Source organism: Geospiza fortis, unplaced genomic scaffold (genome assembly GCF_000277835.1).
Source record: "Geospiza fortis unplaced genomic scaffold, GeoFor_1.0 scaffold633, whole genome shotgun sequence".
NCBI classification, from domain to species: domain Eukaryota; kingdom Metazoa; phylum Chordata; class Aves; order Passeriformes; family Thraupidae; genus Geospiza; species Geospiza fortis.
In genome coordinates, this window is record NW_005054531.1 from 21,510 (window position 1) to 39,409 (window position 17,900).

The 17,900-nt window shown below is 44.1% G+C and overlaps 1 protein-coding gene across 2 annotated transcripts in view; it reads right to left on the reverse strand.

The window, feature by feature from the left end:
- CLIP2 (CAP-Gly domain containing linker protein 2) overlaps positions 1-17,900 on the reverse strand; it is a 60,567-nt gene that overhangs the window by 12,977 nt on the left and 29,690 nt on the right. Inside the window, exons 4-9 of one of the 2 annotated variants that reach the window (XM_005429198.2) lie at positions 14,938-15,151; positions 12,914-13,111; positions 10,616-10,719; positions 8,613-8,673; positions 4,424-4,528; positions 1,078-2,022 (exon numbers count right to left, since the gene is read on the reverse strand). In XM_005429198.2, coding sequence (XP_005429255.1) covers positions 1,078-2,022; positions 4,424-4,528; positions 8,613-8,673; positions 10,616-10,719; positions 12,914-13,111; positions 14,938-15,151 — 1,627 coding nt within the window. The remainder of the gene's footprint in view (positions 1-1,077; positions 2,023-4,423; positions 4,529-8,612; positions 8,674-10,615; positions 10,720-12,913; positions 13,112-14,937; positions 15,152-17,900) is intronic. The other variant, XM_031063785.1, reaches the window with a different exon arrangement.

Sequence of the window (17,900 nt, forward strand, 5' to 3'; positions counted from 1 at the left end):
CCTGGAGGTGCAACTGCTTTCAATGGGGCTGCTCACGCTGGGAAATTAACCACAGGCATTGAATTCAATTCATTGGCATCTCTGTCTGGAACAGAAACTACATCACCACTGAAATTTCAACATAGTATTCTTAAAATGTGCACATTCTACAGCTTATTTTAATTTTCTGCATCCCCACAGGATGTAAATTGGGTTTTTCCTCATTTCTCATGCAAAATCCAAACACAAATAGGGGCCCAGTCCCCCATGAGTAGCACTCCCTGCTCACTACAGTGCAGAACCAGCCACAATTCCTTGTGCCACACACAATGGCAGGATGATGCATCCTGTGGCAAATAGTCAAACAAACAAACAAAAAAAAGATGACTTAGACACAAAGGCTTCAGTAAATTGACCCCTCCATATGATTGCTCTTATTTCAGCCCTCCCTGGTCTCATATTCAATCAGGCATTTTATTTCCCCAGCCTGGTGCCATTCTGACCCTTGCTGGCAGCTTTTCCACTCTAACCCTCAACACCAGCATTTCCCTGTCTCCCACATGTGATATGGAGCCCCTGCCCTGCTGTTGACACAGCCCCATCCCATCCCACAGTGCAGCCACTCACTGCACCTCTCTTGCTCCAGGTGCTGAGCAAGGCTGACTCTTTTTCTACTCTATCCTTCTAGAACCCCTAAAGAGCCTTGCCCAACAGCACACCAAAGCTGCTGAGTCCCTTGCAGGAATTTATTAGAGAATAAATTCAACTGCATTGTAGGAATGATGGTTTTCCAGCTCAAAACATGCTTGCTCAGCATGAGAGCCCACCCAGACAAACCATGACAGCCCTGGTTTGCTACCACAGCAGCCTCCAAACCCAGTTGTGGCCCCACTTGCTCCTTTTTCCTAATTGTCCCACTGTCCCACTGGCTTTCTAGAGTGGATTGACACCTTCAGCCTGGAGATGCAGGGCAGAAAGAACACTGTTAGTGGAAGAAAAAAACATCCAGATATTTGAAGCCTCAGGAAACTACACAAGGCAGTGGCTGAGGAGTTACCAACAGTGATAATAAACAGCAAAATGACCCCAAAGTCATACATTTGCATGCTGAGAAGGATGCAGGGCCTCCATGGACTGCAGCTTGTTCTCTAAGACAAGCACTTTTTCCTGCAATCTTTGGATTTCCTGTTTGCTGTGGGCTTCTGTTTTCTGTAATGTTTCATAGTCCAACATCTTCTTTTCAGCCAAAGATATCTGCTCTTTCAAGAAAGCTATTGCTTCTGTCTGATCTGTGTATTCACCATGAAGTTTCTCCAGTTCATGCACCCTCAGCTCAGCATCTCGACACTTGTCCTTCACATCCTGGAGCTCAAGAAGGTGCTGACTGCTTTTGGTTTCCAGTTGCATTTTCCAGTTGTTGTTGCTTTTTTCCACTTCATCCAAAGCCTCCTGCAGCTTCAGTTTGAGACTCTCTTTCTCCTTTATATGGACAGCTGTCTCAATGTCGTGCTTTGCTTTCAGGTTCTCCAACTCAAGCTGGTGCTCCAACTTTATACTCTCCACCACTGCCTTCAGCTCCACAATCTCCTTGTGCTGGGTGTCAGGGCCTGAGTTGAGTGTGGCTTTCAGGTCCTCCAGAGACTTCTGGTGGTCCGAAGCTAACGTGTCCAACTTGGACTTCCAGTTGTCCATGAGCCCCATGTTCTCATTAGTGGCCTGCTGAAGTTTATGCTTCAGGTTAACAATCTTCTGCGAGTACTTCTCATTGACAGACTTCAGCTTCTCCATCTCCTGCTGGTATTTCTTTAGTGTTTTCTCATACTTCTCCTTCAGCTGGCTGCTCTCCTTCTGGTGCTCCTTGTTGGCAGAGAGCAGCTGATCCCTCAGCCTCAGGGCCTCGGAGTGCAGGCCCAGGCTGTGCTCGGGGCTCTCTGCCTGCTGCGAGCTCTGCAGGCACTGCCGGAGCTCGTCCACCTCGCTGCGCCTCAGGCTCAGCTCCTCCTCCAGCTGCAGGATCCGGGACTGCTCTGCCACCGTGGTCAGCTGCAACACCACAAACACAAGGTCAGTGCACCCCTCATCGCCACACCTCCCCCCTTAGCAAGAGTTCTCCAGTGGAAATAAATCCAAAGTGCATCAAATTTCAAAGGAAGAGGTGGAGAGCACCTGGTGCCCTCCAACCTGTCGCCCTGATTTTTTAAGATTTTCTAAGCATTCTAATGTTCACATTCTTGTAACAAACTTTCTCACACACTTTCTGTAAATAACTCATTGTTTTGCATTCCTTTATGGAGGAGGAGAAAGTTGATGGACTGTTGGTTTGTCCAGTGTCATTGGAGAGGTGGCACTTTCACCCTCCAATCCACTGTCACTTTTGGAAAACTATAAATGTTGGAGTCAGAAAATAAACTTCCCTTTTTCTTCTTCACCTTGAGAACAGTGGTGTGCGCTTGTGTTCTTTTGTGTCCTACAGCAACACCAACCTGAGCACAGTTTTGCACCAGCATAACTGTCGCCCCGATTTTTTAAGATTTTCTAAGCATTCTAATGTTCACATTCTTGTAACAAACTTTCTCACACACTTTCTGTAAATAACTTATTGTCTTGCATTCTTTTATGGAGGAGGAGTGTCGTTATAGGACACGAAACAACACGAGCGCACACACTGCTGCTTTTAAGGTGTGAAAAAAATGGGAAGTTTATTTTCTGACTCCAACATTTATAGTTTTCCAAAAGTGACAGTGGATTGGAGGGTGAAAGTGCCACCTCTCCAATGACACTGTACAAACCAACAGTCTATCAAATTTCTCTTCTTTTATAAAAGAATGCAAAACAATAAGTTATTTACAGAAGGTGTGTGAGAAAGTTCTTTACAAGAATATAAACATTAGAAGGCTTAGAAAATCTTAAAAAATCAGGGAGACAGAGGAGAAATTTGACAGACTGTTAGTTTGTCTAGTGTCATTGGAGAGGTGGCACTTTCACCCTCCAATCCACTGTCACTTTTAAAAATCTATAAATGTTGGGAGTCAGAAAATAAACTTTCCTTTTTTCACCCTGAGAGCGGCATCGTGTTTCGTGCCCTATAGTGACAGGTAACCAGCACTGAGAACTCACAGTTATGTCTGCGCCAATTACAATTTATTTTTTCCTAATACAAACCTCTTGCTTTCCACAGAAAAACACCTTGGAAATAACCCTTGAAATTCACTAGGGAGCAACAGTGGTTTATGGAAAATAATGTCCTGGAAGGGCATTATGTTTCCAGACCAGGCATCTTGCCAGATGATGCACAGAGGAGATGTGACTGCACATGCAGGAATTTCACAAGCATCAAACCCAGCATTAAGCATATCATGTTTCCTTTATTGCTCAGCAATCCTCAGCCTGCAGACCTCTCTTCTGTAAAGGAATTTGTTTCCCCTGGTGTAAAAAGGAAAAGGGATTTTTACATATGAGTACTTGTTAGAGTTTATTAGCAAAGTCAAAATAACAAAAGGAGGCTAGAGGATGCAAGACAATAAATCTGGCCGTGGTACACATTGAGCTTAAGGGCTATGGATCCATGTTTTGCCATCTGAATGTAACCTGGCAGGGCTGAACTCCCTCTGCAAGTCACAGGGAGTACAGGGTGCTGCCACTATGGATGGAGAAGAGGATGAAACATTAGAAAAAGGCAAGAGAACGAAGGAAACTGAGCCAAACTCCAAGAGATCAATTTCACTTCATTTCAATTGCCATTTGCCCAGCAGCCATCAGCCCAGGAGGCTGCTAGTCATTATTTCAGATGGGCATGGGGGGCTTCAGACCATCCAGACCTTTTGGAGACACTCCCATTTGTGTTTTCTACAGCTCTCAAATCCATTGCTGCTCACTGCAGCAAGTTTGCTGCTTCCCACACCACACCAGCATGAAAAAGCCCTCTCCACATCTGGCTGCTTTTAGGATTCCTCTGGGCAACCTGTCCTGTTGCAGGCACGGCCAAGGATCAGAGTGGGCCCACCTGCATCCACCAGCACCTTCCACTTCAGATGGCAGCTCCCACTACTGGCAGCGGAGACTGGAATGTTGATTGCAATGTTATTTCCTCTTACAGCCTGGGGGGGCCTCAAGGCAGAATGAATTGTGCAGGATATTATTGGGATATGTTAATTGAAAAATGAATTGTAGGAGCTCATGTGTCAGATGGTGGCATGGGGCAGAGAAGCAAGCTCAGTCTGAGAAACGAGTTCCCCATAAGAGAAGCAAAGCTAGAAAACATATCATACTACTATTTCTGGGAAAGAGAGCAAATAAAAAACCAAACAAAATCAAGGAAGCTTAAGTTCAAGCCAAAATCAATCAACCCCACAAAAACCAAAAGAAAGAAACCCAAAGCAAGGCATGATGAGCACCAGGGCAGTGCAAGCGCTGTCTGCAGGCAGGGCAGGTGAGGGTGCATTACCCTGGTGTCCTCTAATTCTCTGAGGAGTTTTTCAGCCTGTGCCTTCTCAAACAGCAGGCTCTGCTCGAGCTCCCGAATTCGGGCATGCTCCAACTGCGTCTGAGTCTGCTCACACAGAGAGAAAAAAGAACAGTGGAGAGGGGAGCAGGGAAGGGAGAGAGAGAGAGAGAGGGAGGGAGAGAGAAGGCTGCAACATCATCTCCAGAGAACAAGACGAGGAAAGGCTGTTCACAACAGGAAGAGAATAAAAACCCAGACAGGGAGGAAAAATCCAACCAAACAGGAAACGGTCCCTACGGGATTTTACATGGTACTGGTAGTGGCTCTTCACAAGAAAACTGAATTTGTGATGGGAAAACATCCTTCTGCATTAGAAACCTGCTCCAGAGTCTTCCTGCATCAGCTGAAGGCACTTCCTAAAAAGCAAAGCTCCCACCATACAAGGCCCTTGTATACACAGACAGTGCAAAGACATTGCAATGATTCTCCACGTTTTTCCTCAAGAAGAGTCACAAGGCAGACTGAAAAGAGCTGGAAGTTCCCATCCTCTTTTTGCTCTGGAGACAGTGAGAATCCTACACTAAGTGGGGAAAAAACCCCAGGTCATACTGTGCATGGCATGTTGTAAAACAAAAAACACACTGCACTGATCAGGGAATTGAGATCCCAATCTGTTCTGTAAATGAGTGCTTTCAGTTTAAGCAGGCCTGACATGAATTTCAAAATGACTTCTGTACAGTAAGACTCTACTAATTTTGGCACAAGAAAACAGAACTTTTTTGGTTGGTTGGTTTTGAGATTTTTGGTTGGTTGGTGGTTTGTTTTCAAGGTTGTTTTTTATTTTTTTTTTTTTTTTTGACAAATGATTCAGCTAAGCACAAGAAGTTCATGTTATCTACCCAAATCCAGGAGCACTGGCTCTGGGCATTGCTTCAGTGCCTTTCACTTTTAAAGCTGAAATATCATAAAGCTGCACTTTGTAGCAAAGCTCAGCACTTCACAACCACCACTGTAATATCATGTAAAATTCCCTATCAATAAAAGAGGAGAGATGAGAAGGTGCATGCACACTCTGGCCTTCACATTTTTTTAGCTTACAAAACCCACATTTTCCTTAGAATTAATTAATCTATGAAATTTAAAAAAATTAATCTAGCAAAAAAGCAAACAAACCTGCTCAGAATCATTTTTACCCCCATTTTTTGCCCTTCATTTTCCATGTAATTATTTCCTGCCCCCTCTTTCTATTGGAGCCAGTTTTAAGGATTTTCTGCCCTTCCCTACAATAAATCAAGGCTTGGCAAGTTGAGTACAAATTATAGAAACAGAAATTTTTTAAAAATCCGTGTTTTATGCTTGCAAAATATCATTGTACATGAATTCATAGATGGTGACATAACTGCCATGTATATTCAGATAGCTCTGTATTTTATGTGCCTTATTTAACCCCTGAAGGAGGGGAGAAAAAGATGTGGATTCAAAAACCCAAATATTATCAAAGCCCCAAATAATATAACTTAAGTGTAGAGGTTGGCTTATTGCATCCTAATTAAAAAAAAAAAAGAGGCATTTAATTAATTAAATAAAATTAATTCTGCTCCCTGTAAAGCTCAAAGATTCACATCTCGAGAGGGAGCTCCAGAATTGATTTCACAAAAAAAAGAAATCTGTTGATACCAATTAATTAACTGGTGGCAGCACATCAGATATTTGCTGACCTATTACAAAACTCATCTCTGGACTTGTCAAAGAGATTCTCTCTAGGTTTACACAAGTGCCCAATCAAGCTCTCAGTCCCACCAGATATTCTTGCTCAGTATCTATTAATTCTGCTATTTTCCAACTCTGGAAAAACATATTAAAATAGAGGGGAAAAAAACAAACAAAAAACCATGGAAAAAAGTAGATTAACTGTTTTACAGTCCTTAAATTTTAGGTTTACATTCAATCCTTCATTATTTGGTGTAAATTGGTTTGCTAGTACTAGCCAGTATGAGTCACAACCTCACATCCAAAGTTTTCTTGCACTTTGAGGAAGCCCAGATATTAATTTCAGATTTATTTGCAGCTATTAGCCTTAAATTACTGTTCACAAATTATAAACTGACTTCCCACTGGCATTCAAGGCATGCTGCAGGATGCAGGAGATGAGCACGAGAGAGTTCCTTGATGAGGATAATACTTCCTGTAAACCATGGTTTTCCACCACAAAAAGTCTTTCCTGAAAGCTTTTCCTACATTAGCTTTTCATCTTTCAAAGCTCTTGAAAGCTTTTCCTGCATTTGTTTTTCATCTCCCAAATCACTACAGCATCAGCTGCCAAGCAGGATCAAAACTGGGCTGAATTCATAACTACATTTCAGGGCTAAATCCACAGCTGCTCTATCAAAGTCCAAAACCTTGATCTCTCTGTATCTTCAGGCCAGCAACACATTTTTTTCTTCCAGTTAATTACTTGCTTCTGGAAAGCTTAACTGTCTCCACAAAAAACAGCAGGAAGGTGAGAATTAACTCCAGTGGGTCAATCATTCAGTCTGGACATGCAAATTAGGCAGACAAGATGTAAAATCTGGCCCCAGCCAAGCCCTCTGCCAGAGCCTGTGCTGGGACTGATGCTGGGCTCATAGAGAGAATGCCAGTTCCCTGGGTCAGGGGAAATCAAGCATTCCTAAATTATTTGTCCTTTTGTACAGACAAGCATGGAAGTGAGGACAGGACCATAATGTCCTGCTGAAAGCTTGGCCACATCCCCATTGCAAAACAATTCCTTCTCAGCCCAAAGGAAAATTAAATCCAAGACTGTGAGTCCCAAACTGAGAATGGGAGCCTTTAGCCATAGCAGCTTATCATCATGGTGGCTTAAAAAAAAAAAAATCCAAATATACCAACCCTGGTCCCACTGCCACAATTACACAGCCAGGCTTAAACACTTGGAGCTTAGAAAGGGACAATTCACTGCTCTCAAAGGGAATGATGCATGCACCAACCACCCTTCCCTAGGGCACTGTGAGAAAGCTGTCAGCTCAGGGATGAACAGAAATCTGATTTTGCTCCCACACAACAGGCAGAAACTGCACTTGCTGTGCTCCCACAAAGGTCTGCTAGCAGTGCACTGCTAATTTACACCCTGTCAAACATCTCCTTCAGCTTCTGGATGAAGAAGAGAGGTTTATGCCAACAGGATCACAGCCACAGCAACATATCCATTTCCTAGTTTTCCCATTTTCCTGGGCTTTTATTGCTATGAGTGACAGTGAAGCACAGGAGCAGGGCCCTTGACATTTCTGGCTGTTACTAACCTGGCACTGCAGCTAAAGAGACAGAAAACTCCCTTGATTTACATTTGGAGAGCAGAGCCTTGCTTCCACAGAAAGATTTTCTGTTCCCTTTTCCCCATGGAAAAGCCTCCCACTCAAGGGCCAACATCACTTCATCCCAACATCCCTTCAGCCTGCACAATGTTCACTGCAACAGCATCCCTGAGCAACAGCCCTTCCCAGGGGCAGGGTTTTAAGGATTTTCTGCCCTTCCCTACAATAAAGCAAGGCTTGCAAGTTTTGTACAAATTATAGAAACAGAAGTTTTAAAAAAACCCATGTTTTATGCTTGCAAAATATCATTGTACATGTATTCACAGATGGCGACATAAACGCCCTTTATATTCAGATGGCTCTGTATTTTATGTGCCTCATTTAACCTCTGAAGGAGGGGAGAAAAAGATGTGGATTCAAAAACCCAAATATTATCAAAACCTAGTGCCAAACCCACACTCCAGGCAGTGAATTCCACATGAGGATACCTCAGCACACACAGCATTTTGGCTGGAATTAAAACAGCATCCAGGCAGGAGACTCCATGTGCCCATGAGCTGCTGAGAGCAGGACACCACAGGGACAGGAATTGAACTGTCAATTAATTTATAGGGTGGAAAAATGTAAGTTCAACACATTCAGACACAGATTTTCACATGGCTTGGCAACTCAGAGTGACAGATGAATTCCAAGCAGCCCCAGGTGTGAGCAGCCCTTGGGCACCACACCAAAGAACAATGCTCACAGCTCACAGCAGTAAATCACACAGCACATCAGTAAAGTATTGTTAGAGGGGAGCAAAAAGTGGCAGAAATTACTCAAGTGAGTAATTTTTGCAACTCTGGATCCCACATTTTGGCAAGATCATAAGGAATTACCTCCAGATCCCCTTTTGTAATGGATTCTTCCTCCACCCGGAACTGCAAGTCCTCCACTTTCCTGGGGAAGGAAAGGGACACACAGAGCAATCAGAAGGGACAAACAGAGCAATCAGAACTCTCAGCTCAGCACCTCTGTCTCAGCAGCCACTGCACATCAGCCTTTCCACTGTTAACCAAGTTCTATGGACCACTGCAACCATCAATGGAGAGGTCATTGCCAACAAATGGAAAAGCTGCCCAAAAAATCACATATATATTTTATTATTATATTTTATTATATTAATCATATTGTATACATTATATTATATTATATTATATTATATTATATTATATTATATTATATTATATTATATTATATTATATTATATTATATTATATTATATTATATTATATTAGTATACATTATATTATATTATATTATATTATATTATATTATATTATATTATATTATATTAATACCATACTAAAACTATATTAAAGAAAGAGAACGATATAGACAGAAGGTTTAACAAGAATGATAATGAAAACTTGTGACTGATTCTTCAGAGTCTGACACAGCTGGACTGTGATTGGTTATTAATTAAAAACAATTTATATGTTGGATAAACAATTTCTATACTACATTTTAAAGCAGCAAAACACAGGAGAAGCAATTAGATAATTCTCTGAAGCTTCTCAGCTTTTTAGGAGAAAAGATTTTGGTGAAAAGATTTTTCAGAAAATATGAGAGTAACAACCCAATATTAAAAAATCCCATCATGGCCTGCAGAATCAAAGTCTGGGAGGGATTCAGACCACCTTTGGATAGAAAAGCTCAGCAGAAACTGAGCAGCAAGCCCCATGGAACAGGACAGTTTCAAGCAGCTTTCCACACACAAAAGTGGCCTTTTTGTAAAGTGCATCCCCTCAGACACACAATTACCGTTCTGTGACACATGATCCTGAAAACAAACAAAGCACAACCAGGTTTCACTGGATTATTTAAACCTTGTTATCCAAGCACTGGGCAACTCCTGTGCCAAATCCATACAAAATATCCCAAGGGAATGGGATCCTCTGCCTCCTTGGCAGAGGGTGGGGAACTGTGAGCTACCCTGGCAGACAGAAGAGCCTTCCCCACAGAGTTTACAGGCCAGTCATGCATAAATGCAATAAAACCACACACATTAACACAGACATGCCAAGGAAACTCTTCTCTTTTGGAAGACACAAGCCAGTAACAGTAGAAAATAATTCCATTTTCTGCTAGACTCATCCCTCTTTTTCTCTTTACTGATTATAAAGAAAAAGGCTGAGGATGTTTAGTTAGTAGCCAGATGTAAGGATTGTGATTCTGTTACAGATAAAAATAGCTGAGAGTGTACATAACTAAGTTCATAAACAAGCTTCCTTGTCTAAACCTCCTCTAATTAGAGGAGGGAGGCATCTGTTGATATTTAGAGGAAAACTCAGCTGTCTGGGGTTAAAGGGCCTCCTAGAGCTAGGAACATCAGCTGCCTACCAGGACTATGGGGAAACTTAGGCATGAAAGAACATTTCATCCTCAGGAGGGGCATCAATAATTGAAATCAACACTGTTTTCAGTTATTTAATACACAGAAATGTTTTTCTAGTCCCACTGAAGAGTTTAATTATACACATGGAGTACCTGGACTCCAAGAATGACCTGCAGATCTTCACTCTGATCCAGAGGGGAAATGTGTGCACCAGGAGATTTGCATGGATGGGGGCCTGTGAATCACACTGCACTAAGGCTGCACTCCAGTTTGGCTTCCCTTCCTCACAAAGATCATCCTCAAGATCAGCCCATCACAGATGGAGGGGAGGAAGGGGACCTCAGCAAATCCAGGCTGTACAGGAGGCTGTACAGGCCCAAGGTGCACAGGCCTGTTTATGACCCAATTTTTATTTCACTGTATCCTTAAGTCAAAACCACCCAAAGGCTTCAGCGCTGTCCACACATGACTTCACCTCCTCACACCCCTCCACTCCTGCTTTACCTCTTCTTTTCTTCCAGCTGGTTCAGCAGCTCAATCTTCTCCTTCTGCATCCCATCCACCAAGGCTCGTGCTCGCTGCAGGTTTCCTTCTGCCTCTGTGACATACTGGAGTAAAAAATGAGCCCAAGACACAAAGTTAGCCTTGTCTGAAGTAGCACAAAGCTGCTCAAGAAAGGGTCAGAACCAGGGAACAGAAAGTCTGATCTGTTTCAGAGGATGCTGTGGCAAGAGCACATTTTCCAAAGAGCTCAGGATGTAGGGATCAAGACAACAAAAACTGCTCCATCTCCAGCAGCTGTAAGGGATCCATCCTTCAGTGCCTCTCTGACCTGACCCTTTTGGAGACTCCAGCTCTGATTACAGTTAAGAACTTGAAACCTGAAAAGTTCTGAAAATTTGGTCAGAGGTTGCCAGTGCAACCCAGCCCTAGTCATGAAGCACAAGAGGTTATTTCAGACTTCTGTTAATTAATTTGTTACTGATAATTACTGGAAAACACAATACACAAGAAAAATGTCAGCTTGCAATTGATTTCCCAATTTCTCCTGCATTTCTGACAGGCAGGTGTGACCCATCACTCAAACATACAGTGCCATCCCTGCTCCCAGGTAGCTCACTTGGCTTTAAAAGCATGAGTAAAGAATTTAGGACAGCAGCAGACAATGAAGAACCACATACTGACAAATAGCACAAACACAACCCTCTTTAACTGTTTTAATACATAAAATAGCCTCTGTACAAATGCTTGTGCAAAAAACAAACAAACAAACACCAACCTAATATCTTCAGCCTGTTTTCCTTCCAGATTTCCTGCCTTTATTAGTGTTACAAAGACATCCTCTCTGGTGGGAAAGCAGTGCCATATGAACTGGGCACCATAAAATCACTGCAATGCAGTCCCAGCCACAGCCAGGTTCAGTGGCTGAGGGGAACAAATTTGCATTTCAGCACTGAAATGTATTGATCCAGCAGACACAAACTATCTGGTGCCTCTGATCTGGCACAGTCCTTTCCCTGCTCCTGGCTCAGGGCAGAGACAGCACATGTGATGCTGGGAGGGTGGAGGAAGAGCCTCTATAGGAATGGGTTTTTTGTTGACAGAGTGACAGAATTAATTTTTGTCCTTTCAAAAAGGAAAGAAGCTCAGAAGTTTCTCTTTTTGATTAAGTGAAAAAGTCACTTTATAGGCCATGGGGACTTCACTTCAACTTAAGGATAGCTAACTGGACAGAAGCTAAAAAGTTCTGTTTGGGAAATTTACTAGAAAAAGAAGCGAACAAAGAAACTAATCACTTTTGTGAAGTGTTTTATCAGGAGCAAGAATCCTTGGCACTTGGCTCGGGGTTTTTTTGTTTGTTATTTTGCCTTTTATATAACTTTTTTTTGTTTCTAACACTGCAACAAATGCCATCTTGCTGATTTTTATGCTTCTAGGGGTAGCTAAGCCATCTTGGGTGTGTTATAGACCTCAGAGAGCTTATAAGACCTGGCTCAAAGAGGCAACTATAACACACCTTAGAACAGAAAAGGCAGAAATTCAGAGCCCCAGTTTCACACACAGTGGTAATGAGAAATAAACTTGAAGGAATTTAGAGATTTTAGAGGAGCTAAGATTTTAGTTAGAGATAAGTTTTACTGGAGTTAATTAAAGTAAATGGGTAGGCCTTGATGAAGTTAAGAGTTAGTAGTTAATTAATAATTGATTGCTTGTCAACACAATGTTTGGTTAGCTGGGTTTATAAAGAATATAGAAACTGATAAATAGTTTTTAGGAACATAAGACAATTGTAGGCCTCCTCTGTTCTGAAACCAATTGAAGATGGGGAATGGGAGTTCTACCAAGGGTTCATTTGTCATATTTGCATTGAGAAGGTAGAAAGGTCAGAATGAGGAAGATTTCCTTTATTTCCTCATTTTGGGACCCCTCCCCATGAAAGGAACCACTGACCCATTTCAAGGAACAAACTACTCATACTTAATGGCTTTTGGACTAATTACCATACGAAGTGGGGAATGAGATGTACCAAAGTTATGAATATGCATTTGTATTTTGGGTATTCAATAGTTGTATAGATAAAAGGGCTCTGTAATCACCTGTAAATTGCAGTGTGTATTTGGGAGCTATCCCACAATAAACACACACTTTCTGACTCTAAACTGTTAAAGAGATTTTGTCCGTCACTGTTGGATATCAGTACTAGATCAATATCCGTATTTTTTAAATAAATCAGTAACATTATGATCTGACACTTCTGGGGGATATCAAATATTCGGACATTTGAGAGCTACCACCCCCTACCTGCTCGTGCTGGGCCTTCATGATGGCAATCTCCTTCTCCACCTCACAGATGTGGCTGGTGGCCTTGGCCACCTCTGCCCTCTCCAGGTCCCGCTCTGCCAGCAGCTGCTCAATGTGCTGCTGCTTCTCCTTCAGGGCCTCCTGCAGGGCTGTGGTGCCAGAGATCTTCCTGGCATAGCGAGACGAGGTCTCTGTCAGCTGGGATTAAAAGAAAATTATATACTAAAACTGTACTAAAGAAAGAGAAAGGAGACATCAGAAAGCTAGAAAAGAATGAATAATAAAATCCTGTGACTGACCAGAGAGTCTGACACAGCAGGCTGTCATTGGCCATTAATTAAAAACAATTCACATGAGACCAGTCAAAGATGCACCTGTTGGTAAACCATCTCCAGACCACACTGCACAGCCATCAGATAGTTATTGTTTACATTTCTTTTCTGAGGCTTCCCAGCTTCTCAGGAGAAAAATCCTAGCGAAAGTATTTTAATAAAGTATGTCAGTGACAGGGTAAAGCTGTGTCCTTTCCAGCCCAGAACAGCTGAAGTCCCGGGTTAAACCTGGAATGCTGCTCACCTAATGATCATTTATTCAGCTGAGGAGAGCTGCAGCTCCAGCTCTGGGCCCTACAGGGGAGGTGAAGTCTGAGAAATATCTGGACAATGCTCACAAGCTCAACTGCTCTTCTGCAATGCAGTGAACACAGCATTTCCCAAAGGACACAACATGGGGTGGGAACTGGGTCAGGGAAAATTATCATGCACTCTATCACCTGCCTTCTTAGGTACATTTTATTGATGGCCTGCACTGATGAAATCCCAAAGAGTGAGCTCAGCTGGGTAGACTGAGATCTAGTGGAGATCAGTTTGGGGTTATTTGATGCACTCCCAGGAATGACACTGCACCCTTGTCCCCAGCCAAGAGGGCCGTGGGTGTTCTGCAGCAGCACCACAGCAGAGCCAGAACTTTTAATAGGATCACTGCCTGCTCTGCTTTCTGCCTGCTTGAGCACCTGCCAAAACCCCAGGCATGTGACCCAGGACATTGTCACCCTCCACAGCAGGAGCTTTGCACAGCTGCTCAGTGGAGCAGCATGACCATGTGAGACTGGAAGCAGTGTCCTTTTTCTGCAGGGATCCCTTCTACACCTGCTCTTGACAGCAGAACTGAGATTCATCCCACTACAAACTGCACTTCAGGCTCTTCAATGGTCACAGCTGCTTGGTGTCCCTTACTTGGAGGGAGACTGTGTCTCGGAGTCTCTGTGGTCAGGACAACCCTGAGATGTGTCAGACAGTCTCATTTTCCAGCCTGGCAGCCAAAGAAGGAGTCAGGATTCTTCTGTTCTGGTTCTCAAGGTTGTTTATTTTTCTCCTATCTATTACATTCTTTCTGTGCCCTGCTGAGATCTGTCCAGCAGGTCGGGTTGAGGCACACTGACTCCCTCGGGGCAGTGTTATCTTTTTATACTAAAAACTACGTGTACTTTATTTACAATAATTTTCCAATTCCTATGACCTGTGTTAGACAGTCTGTCTCTACTCTAAACCAATCCAGAAGTGTCACCATCCCAGCAGAAGATGGAGGACAAGAAGAAGAAGGAGGAGGACAGGACACACCCAGATTCCTCCATCTTGCCTCCTGAACCCCCATTCTAAATCCCCAAAATTCTACATTTTCACCCTGTGATAAATTCACTAACATTCTACTCAAACTCTTGTGGCTTGTAACTCTTCACACAAGTTGGTAATTGTTTCCATGGGGTAAAATCAAAGGCACAGGTGTTTGTGACTCTGTGCCAAGGTCTCTGAGCTCCCTGCCAGGGTCTTGAGTCCTCCAGGGCAGTCAGAGCAATGTCCTGGGTTCTGACAACTGTGAGGGGAGTGACAGCCCCACACTCCATTCCCCTCACTCCATGAATGGTGAAGGAGCAGCTGCACTGGAAGAAAACCCCAACCCTCCTGTTTTGTGAAGTTGGGTCACAAAGGTGGAGTGAGGAGCAGAGACCCCCAGCAGGTACTCACCAGCCCACTGCGGCTGGGCCTGCCCCCGACCGAGGAGGCCACAGAGCTCACGGAGCTGATGGAGGAGCTGCTGGGGCTGTGGGTCAGGGCTGACACCCCCATGGCCATCCTCTTGCTCTTCTTTGCCTTGGCAGGGCTGGTTGATGGGAACCCAATGCGGATCACCTTGTGGATGGGAGCAAAGAGGCCAAACTTGGGTGGGCACTGGAAATACCTGGAATACAGGAGATGCACCAAGTGAGAAGAGGCAGAGCAGCCATCTCACCCAAGCCTTGCAGAATGGCACTGGCAAGCAGTACAAAACCCACAGCTCATCTCTGGGTGCTTTGCTGTGGAATTGTTTCACAGAATCACAGAATGACCAGGTTGGAAGAGACCTTCAAGATCATCAAGTCCAACGCAGCCCCAGCACCTCAGCTAAACCCTGGCACCCAGTGCCACATCCAGGCTTTGTTAAACGCACCCAGGGATGGGGACTCCACCACCCCTCCTGGCAGACCATTCCAGCACTTTATCACCCTTTCTGTAAAAAACTTTTTCCTAACATCCAACCTCTTTTTCACTTGATGCAGCATAAGACTGTGTCCTCTGGTTCTGTCAGTGCTGCCTGGTGAAAGACCCCAGCCCCACCTGAGCACAGCCACCTTTCAGGGAGTTGTAGAGAATGATAAGGTCACCTCTGAGTCTCCTTTTCTCCTGGCTAAACAACTACTTTCCTGTGTACAAACAGTTGGATTCTTCTTTCCTGCTTGCAGCACTGGCAATCTCCATGTTTGCATTTGTGGTGCTTTAGCAGGGGGACCTGAGGTAATTGCCAAGCACCAGCTGCTGTGCACTTTGGTGAGATGCCAGGAAAGACACAGCTGGTAGCCTGGAGAGCACAAATCCCAGAACATAAACACAGCCACAGCACAGGCACTCCTTCCTCACAACCAGCCTTCCCAAAACTTGGGTGTGCTCTTTACCCTGCTTTGAGGATACTGATGTAGTAAAGTGTGTCTGCAGGGAGATGTCGGAAGATGGACAAGGCTCTACTCTGTGAGCTCAGCAATGAGACAAGAGGCCACAGGCTGGAAGTCCCAGCTAAAAAGGCCTGAACAGGCTGCCCAGAGAAAGTGTGGAGATATTCCAGAACCTTGTGGACACAATACTATGCCATGTGCTCTGGGATGACCCTTCCTGAGCAGGAAGGTTGGACTAGGTGACCAACTGTGGTCCCTTCCAACCTGACCACCCTGTGACTCTCTCAAATAAAAAGATGTGAATCACACAGCTCTGTATAAATGTTCCACAGGGTAAAAATCTTTCCTCCCAAAACAGCAGCTCAAACCTTTGAAGCTAAAAATACAATTACGGCAAACTCCAGCGTGTGCCACCTCCTTTGGGTGGCAGAGAAACTGTTTCCTATGCCATCAAACTTGGAAAGATGAAAGCATGGAAAAGGGAGGACCAGATAATTACAGTGCATGGTCTCTTCCACAACTGAGCCCAATGATTCTGTGTCTCCAGAGCCCTCTTCCAGAATAAAAACGAGCCACAAGTCAGTGTCAAACCCTGGAAACTCCCTCAGGGCCTTGGCTGACCGGCAAAGCCAAGGTTCATTTGCTGCTGCCCAGCTGCACTGCAGCAAGAAAAACCAGATCACCTCCAGCATGGTGTCCCTGAGTGCCAGGGGAGCAGCCAACACAAAAAGCTCCTCTAAGAGCTTCCTCACAGGCCTCCCAGCAACACTAGGACTAAATACAGGCTCATAAAACAATCTGGCCTATGTTAATATAAAAAAGCAGGTTCTAATGACTAAATTACACAGATCCAGTTTTACTAGCACAAGTTTTCTCTCTCTCCAGATGTGAGCAGCTGTTTCCCCAACTCCCTTTTATTTTTAAGAGCTGGCAGCCATACAGCTGTGTCACAGGCAGACCCCTGTGTGCTTGGGAGGCCAGGGAACAGCCTGATCTCCAGCCAGATGAGAATAAAATTAAATTTTAAACATCAGCTCAGATCCATGTTTTTTTCTATAACGAACTTTAAACAACCCCTCTACGACCCCAAATCTCTCAGCCTCCTTGACTTCCTGCCAACACAGGCCCTTGGGTTTTAAAAACCAGCCACACCACAGGCTGTCCTCTTGCAAACCTGCCAAAGCCCTGCTCAGCATCATTTTCCCAAATTCCAGTAGGCACAGGCAGGCCAACAGCCCCTTCCACAGCTCTGCCTGCTGTAAGCACAGCCTGGTACTGTGGCTGCACAACAGTCCCAAATGTTAATTCCCTTAAAAGCCTCTGACAGCTCTTAGCAAGTTCAAACTTGCATCACTATGTCTGCCCATTTTCTTTCAGTCCAGATTGAAAGTGGTTGCAATTAACTTTTATAATTCAGAAGCAGGAATTGGGTCCAAACCACTTGGCAGAAAAAAAAATCTACATGAAAACCAAGAGCTGCTCTCACTGAGTGTGGAGGAGCTCAGTACTCACATTACAGAGAGGAAAAAGGGCAGAAAAGTGATGGCAATGCAAACTGCAGGTGGAAAACAGCACAGGAAATGTTGAAATAGATGGAAAAATCTTCAGTGTCCAAGGCTGACAAAGAGTGCAAAAGTAAAAGGTCTGGGCAGTTTAGTGAGCAAGGATTCTGACTGGAGCAGAGGGAGAAGGGAGAACAATAAAATAAACAGGTAAATTTAAATTACTAGAGATGAGTGCATGGAACTGGCTTGGCTTTGTGGAACTGACACCAAACCAAACCACACCAGCACCTCTGCAGTCTCCTGTGCAGACAAGAGAGCAGATGCAGCAAAGCTCAGTGCACATCAGCACCATCTGATGCACAGAGGGGCTCCCCACAGTGACACCCTGTCCCCTGGGCCACTGCTACTGATCCACAGCCTGCAGCAGCCTCCACTGGAGAGCCACAGCTGCTGGGAAAGCCCAGCCCCAGGGCCTGCCCTTGGTGCATATCCACAC